This window comes from Stegastes partitus, unplaced genomic scaffold, assembly GCF_000690725.1.
Source record: "Stegastes partitus isolate 25-593 unplaced genomic scaffold, Stegastes_partitus-1.0.2 Scaffold297, whole genome shotgun sequence".
NCBI lineage: Eukaryota > Metazoa > Chordata > Actinopteri > Pomacentridae > Stegastes > Stegastes partitus.
In genome coordinates this window covers 424,851-443,466 of record NW_007578028.1, presented here as the reverse complement: position 1 = coordinate 443,466, position 18,616 = coordinate 424,851, and the positions used below count along the sequence as shown (strand labels likewise).

Here is an 18,616-nt window from a genome sequence, read left to right as displayed (position 1 = left end):
GCTTTGAACTAATAAGCAACCAAAGTGCAGTTAACTCACAATTTTAGATCACTAGGAAAACCTCGTTTCTGACCTGAATGAATGTAAAATAATTTACAGTGCAGACGCATAAAAACATGATATGTGCATGTGGGTACTAACTACTAACATATACTGAAGCAAAATATGAATCCTCCACACATAAGCACATTAATACTTGAAGCCAGTCAGGACTTTGGAAGCCCATAACTCCCAGTGACGTTTATCATCATGTTCAGTCAATGACACGGTCTTGCTACAGTTAGGAATAAGATTACACTACCAGCCCCTGAACTAATAAATTAACAGTATTAACACAAACAACATGGTGACAGCAGATGTTCTATTAAATCACCAAACAGTGCCAAAAGCATGACAATGGCATTGCATTTAATATAAAAAATCTTGCTTTATTTGTATTTTTAACACACTTTACAGTACCGAACAGTGAAATAAAAGAAAAATATACTGATATACTATAATATTGTTTTATATATAGATGTTTGCTTATTAAATGCATTTATTCACAAAATGACACCTCAGCTCTGTCAAGAGGAAAAAACTTTCATAAAAATAATATAATAAAAAATAACTTGGACACATTTTACACATTACAGCAAGATCATTTACAAATATTACAATCATTTCATGTTTTTTCCCTTGAATAATCTTTCTTACTTGTGAACAAACACATGAATTAAAGCCCAGAGAATTATTCTCAGAGGGAGTCAGTCTGCGACAACATAACCTGACAGCAATTCCGATGGGAACCAGCTAAGTAGGCCACCATGGGACGGACATTTAGGCTATCAGGCTAGATAGTGATTAAAAGTTACTAAGAAACAGAGGTGGTGATAGTGCTAGAAATGGCCAAGTTAGATAAGGACACATTTATCTCCTTTGGATGCGTCACATCCGTTGTGACTACATCAGCTTACATTTGACTTTGTCAGCCAAATAAGTTAAATCTCACATGGACAATTAGTAGAGAATGACTTAATTTGTTTGATTATGCCTATAGAAAGGGGTTAACACTAGCTGCTGCACAATGAAGGTTTGTGATTTGGCCCAGTGGAATATAATCAACAGGTGACTGCCAACGACCAAACCACCAGCACAGACTGTACACTACCTGAAACACACCGTCTGCGTCAAAACCTGATGAAATAAAGTGCTGGTACAAATATATTTGATTATAACAATAAATGTGAACAATTTAAAAATATGACAGAATGTTCGCACACGTGAGGAAAAAACCCTAATCAGAGAATGAACATGTGAGGATGTGGCCTGCAGTGCTTCAGTGGCTCACTTAACAACTTTAAGTGGTTATTTGTCAATCATTATGACTCGGATAAATTTATAATTTACAATCCCATATTACATTATATACAAGAGTGGTAATGCTTATAGCTATATCATCAACACACGATTCATTTTCCAGACCATCCACCAGAATGATATAAAAATAAACTGTACACAAACTGTTCAAAGAAAACACTTCCCATGGTTTTCTTTTCATCATTTAAAAAGAATGGCAGCAATCAATTAATTGAATAATTTCCTTAATAAGAAACAATTGCTACAGTATCGTGTTTGTATGGCAATTAAATATTAATGTTTTTATAGCTTATGACAGAACGAGAAGCCACAAAAACAAAGCAACATGTTGAAAGTAAAAGGCCAATGCATATGGGAATCTTTTATTTAAGTAAATGCAATAGTAATCCTGGATTCCCATTCCATCAGATGAAAAGCCTGTGTGGTGGCCCCGCAGCTCTGCTCCATCCTGCGACAGAGCAGGTCAAACACACAGGCTCCTGCTGCACCAAGCAGTGGTGTCTTCAGATAAGCTCAGTTACTGACCTGCAGAAACTTGCTCTTACCACCAAAAGAACCACAGTTGTGTTCTTTTGTCATTTTTTATTTTTTTACCCTGTGAAAAACAAACACCTAAGCAAACTATGACCAATTGAAGCTGTGCTGATTGAATCCTGAATGCCGTTCAACAAGGTGTGTTGATGCCAGTGAGCGAACAATGACACGTATGATGACATCTTTAACATCCTGCTCTCTCCTACTGTTTCTCACTCGCACACTCATGACCACACAATCGGTCATGCAAACACACACACACACACACACACACGCATCAACTCCATCATGTCCATAACTCAGTATGTGGTCAGATTTTAACAAAGGACATCCTTATTTATTCTAAACTCCTGCATAATCTTAACTCCAGTCTCTTATTTTCTCAGAGTGCCTCCAGATAGCTATAAGATAGTCATGTAGCCGTCCTGATTAAAAAAAACAACACATTCTTTACGTTGGTCCGAGCACAGCAACAACAGAACAACTAATTGGCAGCAATGTTTCCCTTTCCCCTCCAAATGCAATGCTGGATACATTGTGTATAGACACACTGAAACTCACAGAAATAAGCATACAGACGTGATATAAATATACTAGGATATCTATTATATATCTTATAAATCTACATACTGGCAGGTATGTATCCTGCATCTGACATTAAGGCAAAAAAGCATCAAACATAACAAGGATGATTAGGGACTGCCAGACCTCCTTTTGGCCAAGTCACGCTTCTTTCCCCTGACATTCTGCCTCCCTGATTTTTCTTACTCATCTGTGTTTCTTCAAATCACTTCACCCACTGAAGTTTCTCATCCCTTACTTTGGCGAGAATTGTTGTGTATGAGGAGACATAAACACACAGTGCAAGTGGGTGTGAGATGGCAAATGAAAATTTGTTCTGCTGATGAAATAATTCGGTATCCCTTCAACATATTTAGCAACTGTTAAATATAAAATAGGCAAAATGTATGCTTCAAAGCATCACATGGCTTATTCTCAGAAAGTTAAAAAAAAAAAAAAAAAAATCATTCTAATAAGAAAAAAAACCATAAGCTTGAAAGAGTCCACTGGTGGCTGTGGTGGTGGTAGTGATTGCTCTGCGTCTAGAGTTCTGAGTTATTATATTACCAGAAGAGCAACAAAGGAAGACTTACAGCTGAAAAACATATCACCACAGAAACTGTACGTGTGAGATACACACCACAATACCATGAACAGTAAAGAGAGATCTTTAACAAGAGACAATCAAAAATGATAACAAAATCAGACACTCCTGTCCCACAATGCATTGCTTCACGACAGCTCCATTCAGGAAGCTGGTGTTTCAGAAAGGCACAGAGCCATCTTGCACCAGTAGCACTCTCCTTGTAAAGGGAAAAGTGGTATGGGACCCGATGGTCCCTTCATCGCAGCATCTTCCTTTCCTTCGATATCTTCCTCTCTCTCTCCTCCTCCAACTCTGTGGATTTTCTTATTTTTCTTTCCGACAGAAATGGAAAAAAAGTCACTCGAACGTGTAGCTTTTCTGAGGAGAACAGTTTCTATTGAGATTCTAACAAACATGAATTACTAATACTGACTGAACACTAGTTAATACTCCATTAAGGGATGGCTTTTTCCAAAGAGATTCATTACTGATCAGTGTCCCTCATGTAAATGCACACATACAAACATACAGTCAAGTGTGTGTCTGTGAGTGTTGTGTGCGTGTGTGTGTGTGTGTGTGTCTGTGCATTTTCCAAAAGAGGACGGGGAAAATATGAACTGCAATTGTATTGCATGACTGCTGCATGCACATACACGCATTGCATTGGTGTTCTACATGACTTGCTCCTGCTTTCGTTTTTTCTGTGTCACTTCATGTGTGTTTATGTGTGTGCATTCCAGTCCCAGAGTGCTACGCTGTCTTCAGTTGCCCATCATTAAAAGCTCTTCTAAATTCCTCTTAGTCTAAAGTTCATTGTGAAATCAGTCGAAGGACTTGTCACCACTCCAAATCTACAGTTGCTGTGTAATTAACTTCTCTTTAAGCGATTTTAATTTATTCCCTTTTTGAAAAATATATTTAAAGGTCTGTATTGTCATTGCAGTCTTATTTGTTCTTGGTTTGGCCATTGAAAGGATGAACAAGATAATGTGTGCAAGTGAGGAGGGAGATACAGGAGCAGAACTCATGTATCTTCAGCTTGTGAAGAAGAATCTTCCTCTTCTTCTACAGGACTTGTGTCAGAAAGTCTGTCCTTTTCAGGCTCTCCACCCAACGGAGCTTTCAGCTCCTCCTCCACCTCTTCCTCCATTGCCACCTCGTCCTCCTCTTCTATTATGTCCTCATTTTCCTCCTCCGCCATTATGTCTTCCTCTTCCTCCTTTTTACCCTCCTCATCCCCGTGACTGCAGTCCTGCAGTGCCACATGGTTTGGCGTGGGCTTGTCACCCTCGTCTTCCGGTTCTCTTTGAGAGCTCTCTTCGAGGGTGAGCTCGAACTGAAACTTGTCTATGCAGGCGTTTAGCTCCTTGTCCTGGCCCACAGGAGGTGGTGAGGGGCTTTGTGGGATAGTGCTCTGGTACCAGTCCCTGTTGTCCTCCAGAGTGTCCAGGATGTCCTGGGCATCAGGGTGCACAAGGTCCCCCCACGTCTCCCACAGCGGGTGGACAATGTAGTCAATAAAGCCCACCTACATCCAGAAAAAAAGGAGTATGACTGACATGACATGAGTTAGCACAGTGGTGTTACTTCACTCCCTGCAAATCAGCATTAAAAATGTAGGAGGATGACTGCTGTGATCTGAGCTGACAAATCACTCTGCACTGTAGTTATCACCCCACCTACAGCATCAACAGTTGTGTTCACATTTATACATGTGTGTTTTCCCCGTCTGATCATTTACCTGACTTTTTTCCACAGAGGCAGTGTGTTTATCACACATGGGACTGATCTCCATCCCTCGCTCTCTCTCCTTATCTCCCTGCCTGAAGAACTCCTCCATGATTCTCTCCGTCCATTGTCGATACACAGCCAAAGGCTTCGTAGGATTGCTCAGGTCAGCACAGTGCACCATGTTCCTTAACACCTGCACAAACACAAAGTCACACGTCACATACAATATATGCAAACATTAAACCACCCTAAATTCAAATATGGGGTTCATTTGCACTGGATCAGCTTTGTCCCTTTGGTTGTTTGGCATTTTGCATTTCACACAGACAAAGCTTCGAGCAGCAGGTGCAAACCCAACTTTCTGATGACCTCTTTCACCTTTATTTTTTTATTTCTTCTACCAGTTGCTACTACAGCACCACAATCCAGACCCCTGCTTTCTTAAGCTATTTACCTAATCTAAACATTTTCTTGATTTTGACACTAACAAATAAATTAGTCATCCTCAGCAGCATCCTCCAACACTGCATTTACTCTGGCGTCTCTTCTGTCACCCTTGACAAGATGCTGAAAACTTAATCTTTTAATACACCTGCACTATTAGCCGAATCCCCCCGGCGCCTTTGCATAATGTCAGTTATCAGATCTTTTGTGACATCTGGCCATGGATCTTTGAGTCACCCAGCTTTTCCAATGCTCGAGAAGAACACTTAACCCAGTGAAAACTCCAGACTAGCATCCTTTCTTTTATTCCTTTCCTAAACTCTTGGATTATCATACAACAACTTCTTGGACTCCAATCAGTCAGGATCCAAACTGGCACACAAGACTAACCCTGCACTCCTACCTGTTTCAAAAACAGCTGACCTGTTGCTTTACAAACTGTTAGTAACCACCTCCTCCTTGGCACTCTTGCAGACACAGACATCTGGGGAAACACTTTCATGTTTCTCTTCCTTCCTTTCCATCACCCTCTTTTCTTAACAGCTCAGATTCTTGCTTTTGCAGGTGACACTTAGCTGTAACACTGTTAGGTTAAATGAGGTAAAGTACATCTATGTCTGGCTCACACTTCCTAGTGGATCACTCTGCAAACTAGATCTAGACAACACTGCAGCTCTAAGAGTTACACAATATCTCTCTATCTTTGCTGACAACCTAACAAACACATCATTCTTTAATATGATGCTTGACAACTACCGTTCTGGATCATAGGCTTGATCAGACCCTGCCAAGATTTGTGCATCGTCTGGCTCAACCGACTCAAACAGGAATGCCAGCTTCCTGTTTCTGGCAGATCCACCTTCTCTTAACCATCAATAAACATTAACAGCAGAAGAAAGGTGCAGCGAATACAAAAAAAAAAAAAACATCCAAACTGTAGCTCTCGTGGTGTCTATGCATGCAGCGAGCAAACTGCCATTACATGTTAGGGAGATGCATGTGAATTACACAGACAAGTTATACATGCACGTTTCATAGTGCAGACAAACCTTAGACAGTGCTCTATCCAGTTCCCTGTCACGATCACTGTTCCATGTTGATCATATATTTCTGTACTCGAATTCTAACCAAACCAAAGTTGACATCCTATCAAACTCTCCCCGCAACATTTTTGTTTTCACAATAGCTGAAAAAACCTTCGCAGTGCTTCAGTAATGTTTGTCTCATGCCAGGATAAGAACATTTGCTAACTGGTATTACACTGTAATACTGTACACTTCACTGGTTATCCAAAATTTGGCTAAAAACTGTAAAATGTTGTTCTTTTGTTGGATCCCCAGTAAAGAATAACAGTTAAAAGCAGGCTACCGTACAAAATTAAGAGTGTGAATTGAACAAAAAAATGTTTGCACAACAATACACACAGCACTGACTTCATTTTAGCAGCTAAGAATATTATTGATAATTTTACACTGATAACTTTTTTTGTTTTCATTTTTTGATGAAGTTAAAATATTTTAGTATATTTAATAGGCTGTAAGTTGTCGTACATAGCTGACTTTGAATGAATGTTCGCAGTCCATAAAAATGCCTGTGTTGTTTCAGGTTTTTTAGTGGTATATACATTTTGTAAATGTTAAACAGAACTTGCAGATCTCAATTCAAGATTGTTATATTATGATATATGTCTGCACCTTGCAGCAGTGTTTATGCATTGTTAAAGAAGGGAATGTTGTTTACAGGCAGCCACAGTTACACTTAATGTTGATTACAGAGGCAACACTATATAAATAGAGTAAATTAGTGTACAGTATATTACTTGCAACCACAGCTGACAGCGTTTTACTGTAAATTTCACATTCTACAGTAAAATAAAACAACTTTTTAACTGTTTAAAGAAATTATAACTGTAACACTGCAAAATTGCCAGTATTTTACTGTCATTTTAAAGGGAATCTTGACACAGTGTACAGTGTTGATTGATTGTAAATAACTTAAAAAAATGATGTCCCACCTGTATCCGATCAGTGTAGTGGTCGAGCAGCAGTACTCCAGAACTTGTCACTTTCTTGGTTTCTACCATAGTCTTGAGGTCTGCCAGCAAACTCATGTGCTTAGACATATCTGTTGCCAAAACCTGGGAACAAAATTGACATGAATACATTAGAAGAAAAAAGTAGACAGAGAATACAAAGGCTGTAGGAGATTAAGGGGAGCTGATGGAAACAAGTGAGGAAAGCGGTTATCTTCATAATACAGACTAAGTGCGCTGGCAAACACTCACCATATCAATGACAAGTTTCCTCAGGCTCTGTCTTTGCCTCTTGCTAAGGTTCTGGAAGATGTCACAGTTGTCCTCGTGCAGCAGCTTGAAACCCACAGCCAGGTGATGGTTCTCCAACACAGACTCATCGTTATACATCAGGGCTAACTCTGAGTCTGAAGGAAGCACCACATGACAAGTATGAGTCAAAAACAAATGCAGTAAATTCTGCATCACTGTGTCCCATCACCGCAACTATATTGGGACTGTGATGGCACTGTTTCAAAATGTACGGTGTGCAAATTATTCTTTAGATGTAGCTTTCTCCTTTTCGAATAAGTGTAAAGACAAAATTTTCAGACTAATTAACTTAAAAATAATAGTGATGAAAAATAGTTGTATTTGAAGGTATTGTATAAAACACAGAAGAAATTGTGTGAACATTCTTCACACAAATTCTGTCATATATGCTGCATCAATAAATCTACCAATCACTATACGAGGTGTGTCAGAAAAGTTCCAGGACTGGTGTCACAAAAGATATTTTTCAAACCCAAACAACAAACTATGAGTTTTCCCCTTTAGACAATCAACCAGCACGTCCACAAAGAGCTCCTGCAGCATTTGCTTCGAGAGGCGAGAGTTGTGGTAGGACAAGTCGTGGCTGCTTCACCATGACAACGCGCCTGCTCACAATGTCCTGAGCACCCCACAGTTCCTGGCTAAGAAGAACATCGCCGTGCTGGAGCAACCTCCCTACTCACTCCACCTGGCTCCCCGTGAGTTTTTCCTCTTCCCCAAGCTCAAGGGGGTGATCAAGGGGACCCATTTTGAAGACGTGGACGACATCAAGATGGCTGTGACGACAGAGCTGTGGAGGATCCCTGAAGAATCCTTCCAGGAGTGCATGGTGGTGTGGCAGAGAAAGCTGGGAAAGTGTGTTAGACTCCAGGGGGATTCCTTTGCCAGGGAAAACTTGTAGTTTGTAGTGTGGATTTGAAATATATCTTTTGTGACACCAGTCCTGAAACTTTTCTGACACACCTTGTATCTTAATCCTTAATGAGCTTGTTAGTATTTTTACCTAAAATTTATATCGTAGTACTTATACTTTGAGCATATGCACACCGAAACACGAATCCATCAGAAATGACAAAGAAAATGACATTAATGATATTGAAAATAAGAGAAATCTTTAATAGGCAGACTAAAATGAAATATTAGGAACTATGAAAATAGCTGACCTAGAAAAGTGGCCACACCTAATCCTCACCGATTGGATTTTAGCAACCTGGTTTATGCCCTCTCTAACATCAAACACTTTTGCTGATACCTGTCATTGTCATAGCTGTTTTTATACTGTTTCGTTTCTGTTTATCCTGCCGTGGTTGACATGTGCTGCTATTGATTAGACACCACTCACATCATGCATATTCAGTCGGATTTTTCAGCAAATGCAGCTCTTGTCTTATGTCATAGAGTTTATGTTCTATAATGTTTGTGTTTCATTTTGACTTACTGGTGTTTATGAGGAATTGGTTGGACACTCCCGGATGGTCCACATCATGGATGGCAGCAGCAAATAACGCAGCTAGAATCTCTAGATCAGTGAATACAGCCTGTCAGAGAGAAGTAAAAGAGGGAAACAGTCATTTCAATAGTTATTTTCTTTCTGGAGTGGCTGCTATTTGTGAAGTTAACTGTGTATTGGTTGTCATGCTGTATCTTTGACCAATGAGTTGACCAATAGAGGTATTTACATCTAGAGCTGGTGTGGATAGCAGTACGTGAGTAGACTGAGTGACATCTGCAGCGTGGAGGCTGTTGTGGTAGGCCACATTGGCATGGTAGTGGTCCTCCAGGGTCATCACATACGTGACAAACGTATCCACAGGGATCCGAAAGGTCTTCAGTAGATCTCTTTCCTGCAGCCGGACAGTCCACAGCAGTTGATGGTCACACTCATGCTACATGTTACGCGCTACTGCATGATCTATTGTTTAAGGTCTGTGTCTCTGTCTCTCACCTGGAAGATGGCAAACATTATGCAGCTGAGGGGTCGATTGTTTGAGAACTCTGCCACACGAAAGATATTAAGGCCCCACTTGTTCAAGTCGTTCAGCTCCTGAAGGCACAGCAGACAACATTAACACACATTGGAACAAAACTGTAGTTTTCTCCTCATTTTACTGCCAATCCTGATGGATCATGATGCAAAAGCTGTGTTTTCTTTACATTAGATAAGTGAGAAACCTACAACATATCTTACTGCTATATGCCTATTGTGGGAAAACTTCTTCTCTTATACAAAACATTTTGCTGGGACCCAAAAATATGTTTTAAAGTGATGTGTGACATCGCAATATATTGTGTGGCAACAGTGTTTTGGGGTGAAATTTCTCCTTAAATGTTCATAGAGAAGGCTACAGAATGTATACAGAAATGCATATTTACATAAGGATACAGAATATTTTGAGGAGACTACTAGCAAATGCATGTTGCCTGTTTTATGAAATCTTTCATTATTATCTTCTGTGAGGGTTTACGTATGCATTAACTTTGATCTCTTGCGTTGCTTTTCTGTCTATTTACCCTGGCTAACGCATCCTCATGTTCAGTCTTCACGCCGAAGCGAGGCATGGTGGAGTTGGAAAGGCTGGAACTGTGCGTGAGCTTCTTGACACCGCTGATGTGACACATGGGCTTCTCCCTCTCCCTCAAGGTTGGAGATGGGATCTCCACCTCGTTCTGCTTGTCTGGAAGAATCAAAAGTCAAAGGTCAGCTGGGGTGGAGACGTATGGAAGGTTGTCCCTGACCTCAAGTCACAGCTGTAAAGAACTTGCGGAAGAGATTATAAACAAATAGCGGGTTTGCTTTACCTAGAAAGGTAGTGGAGATGTATTCTGACACTTGGTTCCCTGAGCGACTCATCTCTGACAAATGGGACAGCTCCCTGTTCAACATCCTCTTGAACTGAGGGGAGGACAGACAGGGACAGAAGTGAGTGACTTGAATAGTAGTTACAATGTAGAAGCATAAAAGGTTACTGACACATCCAAAAATAAACAGACATGCAGATTGATCGGCGTCCAGGATTATTAACATTGTACTTTAGATTCCGTTTGTTCTGCTACATAACAAGAAAACATTCCTATGATTCAAATATGTGAAAATAAATTATCACCCTCATTTACTAAAGGGTGAGAAAATCAATTGTGAATCATTCCTCCTCTTTTTCTCAGATGAGAACAGACTGTTCGATACCCCAACTCGGTGTGCTTGCACTTGGATTTCCAGTGATCTGCTGCAGTAACGTGGTGTGTTTATTGTTCTCTATACATCTACAGTGTCAGTCTTGAGCTACTAGTCAGTGGGTCTGTGCAATACAGACACAAATGTGATTAAGTGAATGCATTATCCATGCAGACAGAAAACACTGTTCCTGAATGTTCTCTCGTCTTTTATGTAATGCTTTGTTTCTGTAGATGAACATGGTGTCAGGAGGCTTAATAGTTGTCTGTTCGACAAGTCATGTGAAGGCAGAATGCGATTCGGACAGACCCCTCAGTCTGTGTCCTACTGACTGATCTTTCACACATAACAATCTCCATGGCAACCAGAGCAGTTGCCGTGGCAACTGCCTCCTCACAGTCAGTCCTTCAGCTTGATGTGAGAGCGGTGGCTGCTTGGGTGACAATCTGAGGGAGTAGGCAGGTGTCTCTGACCTTTACCAAGGTTAACCCTCCCCTCCTCTGCCGTCTCCCTCTCTACATCTCTCTGTTGCTTATATCTGCTCCTCCCTCCCTCTTGAGGTAAACAACACTCTCCATTACTGCCCTCAAGCCCAAAAATCCTCCTTCTCTGTCACAGGCTCTACTTTGCCTTCCTCTTTTTCCCCCCTTAATGCATTACCACCATCTTTCACTCTTTCCCTCACTCCTTTTCCAAGCCATCCTATCCAAACTGGTGCCTGTTACATGACAGGCCAAGCAAATAGGTTCTCTAACAGCAAATTGTAGAAGCAATCAGGCAGAATCAGTCATCAGGAGCTGAGAAAGCTAGTCAAGCCCAGTGGCACACTTAGGCATCAGGCTCAGCCCAAACCTCCTCCTCTCACTCTCTCGTTCTTTCCTTCCCTAATGCTGTAACGCTGAGTCATAGCTGCCAACCAACACTTCTACAGTGCCAGTCCGAGTGCCAGGACAAACAACACTCTTCCTCTGACACTGACTAATGAAGCAAACATGCAAACACTGTACAGACATGACCGCGGACACACACTTACACACCTGCAAATATGAGGAACCCAGCAGGGATGCATCTATTCTAACTGTAAATTATCATGAACTACACACAAATACAAATGCACACACGTGCATAATGTGACAGAGTTTTCTAAACTGAAACCTGTAGGGAAGTAAAACCAATAATCCTAATTCAACAAAGCAGTAAAGACAAAAGCAAGTATTTGTTTTGGTGACACAGCACGAGGATACCACACCAGATGCCCGTCTGATGTATCAAACAAAACTTCTTTGTAATTTCCTACATTCTTATGGATGCATAATGGTGAATGTCACCATTAAAGATAAGGAAAAGGAACCTTTACTCAGTCTTGAGACAATAAGCTTGTCCTTCACTGACAATACGCTTGACTTCCTTAAGTCTGTATTGAGGCCAGCCTCAGGGCAGCAGGAGAGAGAGAGACTGAGGGATGTGGGACGCAGGTGTGGAGGATAGAAATGGACATTATGTGACACTGCAACGTACCTGCAGTACAGGCGACTGGACTATTTCACAAAGTCCCAAGGCTAATTCTTAGAATTTTGAGCAGCTCAGTGTATTCTCTGAGGACGGACATGTAGAGGTATAGAGGAATGAAGAACGAGACTGTTATTGTTCTTTTGTTTACAGTGCTGCTGCAACGTGGAAACACTGAGCAGAGTTAATAAATTCGGTTTCTTTATCACTATTCTTCCTGAGTGAATTCATGTATAAATTAGGAACACACTCCTAAATATTCTGCCTTATAGTTTCACAAAGCCAATGTCAGAGCCACAAAACCTTCCTTTACTACATTCACTCTGTATGTGATGAACCCCATGTAGCACCTTTTAACATTCTCCCTTATAAACACATAACATCCACAGACTGACAAAACCGCTGTTGATTTAAGACATATGGAGTAAACAAACAGATGAGTAGTTCATGCATGCACAGATGTAGCAGTAACACTTGAAGAGTCCACAGCAACTATCCAAGATGGCCACTGCCAGGCCTTGCTTGGTCTCTGCAAGCTGTCCGAGCCCTACCTGGTCCCACCAACCGATGAGCCAGGGCCTGGAGCAGGTCTCACAGAAAAGGTCCACTAAGGGCGTTCTGCGCTCCGCCGCCGTCCCACCCCCCTCCAGGACTCCTCCAGCGGCCGCACCGAGGTCCAGCTCTGCCCCTGCCCTCCCCTGCAAGGGGCTGTAGCTGGAGGAGCGGGGCAGCCTGTAGCCCCCTGGTACAGGCGAGGGGCAGGGGGACGGCGCTGGGTCAATGGCCTCCACCACACCCATGTTGAGGGTGACAGGGGGTTTGGGCCGATGGCACAGGCAGGAGGTGCGGTAGTGGAGCGGGGTGGGGGCACTGCAGGTGCCCCAGTGGCATGAGGGCGTCGTCAGGGTGTGTGAGGAGAGGCCACAGCCAGTCAAGCCGGGACACTCCAGAGTGACGGCTGCCCCGAGTGGGGGCGAAGGAACGGGGGGAAGGGGGGTGAGGGTAGGGGCTGCTGGTGTAGATTGTCCTTGCCTACATGCAGTACCCCCGAGCAGGCCACCCAGTCAGTCCTGAGTCAGGCTCCAGCCTCAGTGTGGTCAGAAGATGAGGGTCCCCCTGATGGGCAGACCAGGAGCCCCCTGGATCCGAACTGCTGTGGAGACTACATCTCATCCCATTTGCTGAGCAGACTGACCCAAATCTACAGTCACTGAAGGGTAGAAGTGGACCGGAGCCGAACGAGTGAAGATGGAGGGAAACAGAGAGGAAGTGAGGGACCGTCTGAAGGGCACAGAGAGGAGCTGATGGAGGGGATGAGTGGCAATGTGAGAGAGTTGTAAACGAAAAAATTATGTCGCGAGAGCTGAGCTGCTTGACAAACAGTAATAAAATATTTAGACGGTGGAGGTGAGAGGAATGGAGAGATGGTGACGGCAGGACAGAAAGATGACTGTAGTGCCGAATGATGGAGGTAAAGGGAGCTCGGATGACAGCAGGAACATCGGGAAAGGGAGAAGGGGAGAATGGATGGTGAGAGCAGGAGAAAAACAAGGAAGGAGAGAATGAGAGGGTGAGAGAGAGAGAAAGAGACAGAGGATGCAGGCAGGCCTGTAGCAGACGGTCAGGCTGAAGAATCACACCAGAGCTGTGGTCTGGAAAAACAGGCTCCCTCTCCCTGCGTCGACTGCCCCTCCCCCACGGTACAGATCCAGAGGCCCGGCCCAGTCCTACCGGTGCATCAGCCCGTCTGTGCCGTCTCACACCGATCCCAGCAACACACTGTCTGTGCACAGGCAGTCAGGCTGCCTCCTGATACCTCCGTAGCCCGGTGCTCTGCTCCAAGTCAATCCATGCCTCAGCTGGCCAAAATGCCAGAGGTCTAATCCTGCTGCTTTAGGCTGCCGTTCCTCCTCCAATGCTCTGCCTCTTGCGCCATTTCCCTGGATGCTGTAGACAGCTCTCGCAAGCTAATCAGGCAGTGTGGCTGCAGGCGCGTGCATGCATCTGTGTGTGTGTGTGTGTGCTTGCCTCGTTTCAGAGGCGGAGTGCGCATGTGCAACGAGACAGCATGTACGTCTGTCGAAAATATGTGTGTGAGCGAGGGTGTGAGTAAGAGTGAGAGACTGAGTGGGAAAATTCATGTGTGCACCTCCATGTTGGCACAGTGTGGAGGATTTCTGTAGCTTAGTTGCGGCTGCTGAAAGGCAGCAACATATTCACACAGACTCTGCTTGCCCCAGGAGGCTTCTCCCTGCTCATTGTATGCACACACAGAAATTATGTCCTTCATCCTGCTATTTCTCCCTCAATCCTTTGTCATGAGCATCAATGATCAGAAACATGAACACCCCTGCTGTTTATTAATAGTCAAGTGCAGCATGGGAAGAATTTCTGGAATAAAACAAACAAGACACACGATGCTGTCTCTTTAAGAAAGAACACTATTAAAGGAGCATTGCCTCTGTTTCATTGGCTGTTGCCTAAACCACATGGCTTGTGGTCAGAGTGGCAAGCCAATGACTAAAAGGGAAGGGCAGACCCTGCTGCTGTTCGATAGCAACCAAGGTTACAGCAGAGACATCAGCATCAGGACCCGTTCCCCCTCCCTCTCATGTCCTCCCCACCCACAGACCATCACATCGCTCCCCTCTCTCTCTCTTTCTCTCTCTCTCTCTCTCTCTCTCTTTCTCTCTGTCCCCGTGCCCCCACAAAACACAAATCCATGCATCCTCAAGAAGCCTGCCCATGTGCACACACACAAGCGTGAGGTGTACTCATGCGCAAAATGAAAGTTTTCCAAAATCCAACACAAACTTGCCGCACATCTTGCAGTTACAACAACAGATGCTTCACCACAACAACCAGTAACGTCAGTTTACTTTAACGAATGTCATAAAAACAAACCAAAAGGATGGTTGACCACCGATGTGGTACATTATGGTCCACATTAAATATTTATTGATGCAATTGCAACCACAGGATTGAAAATAAACCTCGGAACGGTTTGTTTTGCAAAAGGTACTTTTAGTACTTCAACTGATAAGTGTTTTGTTGAAAACTATTGTGTGAATATGTGTGACGATTATCTGTGAAAGCCATTGTTTTACACACTGCTACAGATGCTCCTTTGGTTCACTTCAGTAATTCACCTCACTGATGCCGCATTGTTTGTATTTCCAGAACAGCGGACATTTCAACAGGAACCTCATTTTGTGCACTGTGTGATACAGCTAAAGCCCAATTACAATCAGATCTCATTATGTGATTAAATGTTCCCGTGAGCCAGTTTATTTGTTGCTCATCAAGACGCTGGCCCCATACCGGCTCAACAGCTGAGGTGGATGGACAGTGGACGTTCAAGCGAACATGTTTGTGTGTGGACAGGTGTGCACCTTGTTGGAGGCCATCTCGCTGACTGAGCGGTGGGTCTGAATGGTCTCCAACTGGTCCAGACACCAGTCCAGCTCCTCCAGAGTCTCCCGAGCCATCTGCTGGTATGTCTCCTCTGGCAAGGACACACACAAACACAGACAGTATATAAACCAGCAGTAGAGGAAGAGCACAGAAAGAGCCATCAAATCAGGGATGAATCTCCCATTTAAAGCGATTTGACACTTACAGGAATGTGTACAGTTCAAGGGTTTAAAAAGCTACCACACTGGCTGTCTATGTTAAAAAAGTGTATCCATTTAGATTTAAAAATTACACCTTCACATTGTTCTACATCAGTATAATGCTTGTAAATTGAGTATTTAATCGTCATCAGCTGATTCAAAGCATAACTATCACATAAAAATTGATTTACATGTGTAAATATGCATAAATACAGCAATTACATTCAAGTTATTTCGTCTTTCAGATGCTACAAAAATGTTTTCATATCAGACATTTTTACTTAGTACTCAGTTAAACACTCCTATATTATAAATAACAGTCAGCTGAATAGTAAAGACATGTAAATCTTTTAAAGCATCCCTACACAAATTGGTAAATGTATTGTTTTTTCTCTCCAAAAATATATAGAATGCTTCCCTTACTCTATTACATTTAAGGACAGAAATCAACACTTTTTGGACAATAAAAGTGTTCTGTTTTTGTTTAGTTTTTTGCACTGACGGTATAAAGAGTTACATTCAAAAATATATATATAATGCATGTGTGCTTCATTTTTCCCAAACATCAAAACATTTAATTACTTGAGATCCTTTCAGTCCTCATAAAAATGTGTCCAGTAGTAGTTAATTAAACAATTCCTCAATAATAGCCACACAAGGTTATGGGATGCGCTCAGTCATTTTCATTACTGATGATGCATTTTCGCACTGTGGGAGCCCTGGTGTGTCCTTAAAGGAAAACTCCTTGGACTAAGAGTTTTAATTAGCTGACAACATACCAGAGAGTGTAGCTTGGGGAACAGTGGGTTGGCTTGTCACTGGCGACCTCCTGTGGACAAACACATCACTGCATCAGCTGGAGAACTACCCACTGCTGCCCCCTGCTGGGCTTCGATACACTCAGCATTACAGTATGAGGCAACAAAAGGCTTGGCTCACATAGGGGGGATACAAGTATTTGTGTTTTTATTATCCATTTGTATGCCCATAAAATGAAAGAAAGGGTGTGTTTCTGTGTTATAATGTTGCAATGTGTGCATTGTTAAAGCACATATAAATTTCCAAAAACAGACAAAAACAAAGCCTGCCCCCTTTTCAAATAGCTTTTGTGGTTTTGTAATTGTGTAGTGAAGGAGGCATTTTCAGGGCACAACACAACGTAATTATAGCCGCTGATAATTCTGCGGTGCATTGCTTTATATATATCATATTGACGTGGAGCTAAAAGCCTGCCAGCTCGGGCTCCTTCTGTCTACTGCATTGCAAAGGAGAATAATTTTAGTGTTATTGACCGTCTCCATCGTCTGGGCACAGAGTCAGGGACGTACATCTGAGGCATGGAGCTCTCTGCACTCAATTCTCAGCCAGCTAGCTGGAAACATGCCAAATAATGCACATCATATTTTCCTTGAGCGTTGTCTGCTAATCGCAAACTGGTTAATCATGATGGCTGAAGTGTTTTCCCCCATGGGAGCAAGGAGACGGAGGCATTAGCAAACACACACACTGCAAACTAAGCAGGCAGTCGTGACGAGTGTAAGTGGGGAGGGGAAGGGGTGTTTGACAGCATGATACTGACTTGTTAGTGGGTGTTGTGACATTGGCGAGGATGGTGAAGTTGCTTCTTACAGTTCGTAGGCTGGCCAACACCTGGGGGATGGATGGACAGCGTAGGAGGGGAAAGGAGGAGGAGGAGGAGGAGGAGGAGGGAGGAAGGAGGAGGGAGGGAGCAGGAGCAAGGGAGGGTGGACAAGTTCACTGCACTAATTAGCCACTTTTTTTTTTTTGTCATTTACAGCAATTAAACATGTCAGATGAGTTTGCGCAAGGAAAAAACATACCTGAGCGAAAGGGGTGACGATCATGTCTTCGGCATGCCTGCAGGACCAAAACAAGAAGTGAGAGAAGTAGATGAATGCGAGTGCAGCTGCAGTGCTCGGTGTTACTGTTTATATGAAAAGGCTGAATTGTGAGCTGGATGTTTACAAAGACCTATGTGGGTCTAAACAGAGACCTGGAACACACTGATGGAAGGTTTTAAGCCTACTGGAAGATAGGCCAAGAAACAGAACACAACTGTTAATTTATGAGGGTTCAACATGATTTCATTAGCATAATGCTTGCACAATTACAATCACAACAGTTTCTGTTCTGATTGGAATAAAATGCAGTTACTATAGTGTGTGTGTGTGTGTGTGTGTGGGGAGTGTGGGTTTAAAAAACATGTTCAGTCAGCCACATGATGGATGTAGGACGATGGCTTCATGCTTACCCCTCACTGTTGATGGAGGAGTTGCGTGACATGGTTTTGGGGGATGTGTCGTAGTCTGAGTCGGAGCGGTACAGGAAGGACTCCCTGCGTTGGCTCTGGGGAAAAGAAGGATGGAGCACCAACCCGGGACTCGCCTGCGAATCCATGGGACTGCGGCCTGGTGAGGGACCATTCTCTGAATCGAAGCTGAGGGGGGGTCAGAGAGGACAGGGACGAAGCATCTGTTAACATGTAACGTAGGTGTGCTTGCTTCGCCGCTGTCCTTATCTCACCGTGAGAAAAAAACAGTGGCGAGATAACCCCAAATACCCTGACGCGAGCCCGTCGTCCTGTAGTGTTTCTGGTTTGTTGAAAGCGAGTTGAAGAAGGCGAGATGTGACAGACGTTACAGCACGAACGCATGCAGCTGTGACTCCGCGGTGCTGTCGGATTGGCAGACTGCCACCGGGTTTCTCCGAGAATTACACTTTACTGACAAGTCATGTTTTAC

At 43.1% G+C, this 18,616-nt stretch overlaps 1 protein-coding gene across 2 annotated transcripts in view; it reads right to left on the bottom strand.

Moving 5' to 3' along the window:
• Positions 1-1,700: 1,700 nt before the first annotated feature.
• Positions 1,701-18,616, bottom strand: part of pde4a (phosphodiesterase 4A, cAMP-specific) — a 41,649-nt gene continuing 24,733 nt past the window's right edge. For both annotated transcript variants that reach the window (XM_008283104.1, XM_008283105.1), the window contains exons 2-15: positions 18,127-18,312; positions 17,696-17,732; positions 17,434-17,504; positions 16,634-16,683; positions 15,633-15,745; positions 10,359-10,452; positions 10,071-10,234; positions 9,505-9,603; positions 9,239-9,403; positions 8,998-9,097; positions 7,500-7,654; positions 7,230-7,352; positions 4,782-4,964; positions 1,701-4,568 (exon numbers count right to left, since the gene is read on the bottom strand). In XM_008283104.1, coding sequence (XP_008281326.1) covers positions 4,065-4,568; positions 4,782-4,964; positions 7,230-7,352; positions 7,500-7,654; positions 8,998-9,097; positions 9,239-9,403; positions 9,505-9,603; positions 10,071-10,234; positions 10,359-10,452; positions 15,633-15,745; positions 16,634-16,683; positions 17,434-17,504; positions 17,696-17,732; positions 18,127-18,312 — 2,044 coding nt within the window. In that variant the 3' untranslated portion in view covers positions 1,701-4,064. The remainder of the gene's footprint in view (positions 4,569-4,781; positions 4,965-7,229; positions 7,353-7,499; positions 7,655-8,997; positions 9,098-9,238; positions 9,404-9,504; positions 9,604-10,070; positions 10,235-10,358; positions 10,453-15,632; positions 15,746-16,633; positions 16,684-17,433; positions 17,505-17,695; positions 17,733-18,126; positions 18,313-18,616) is intronic.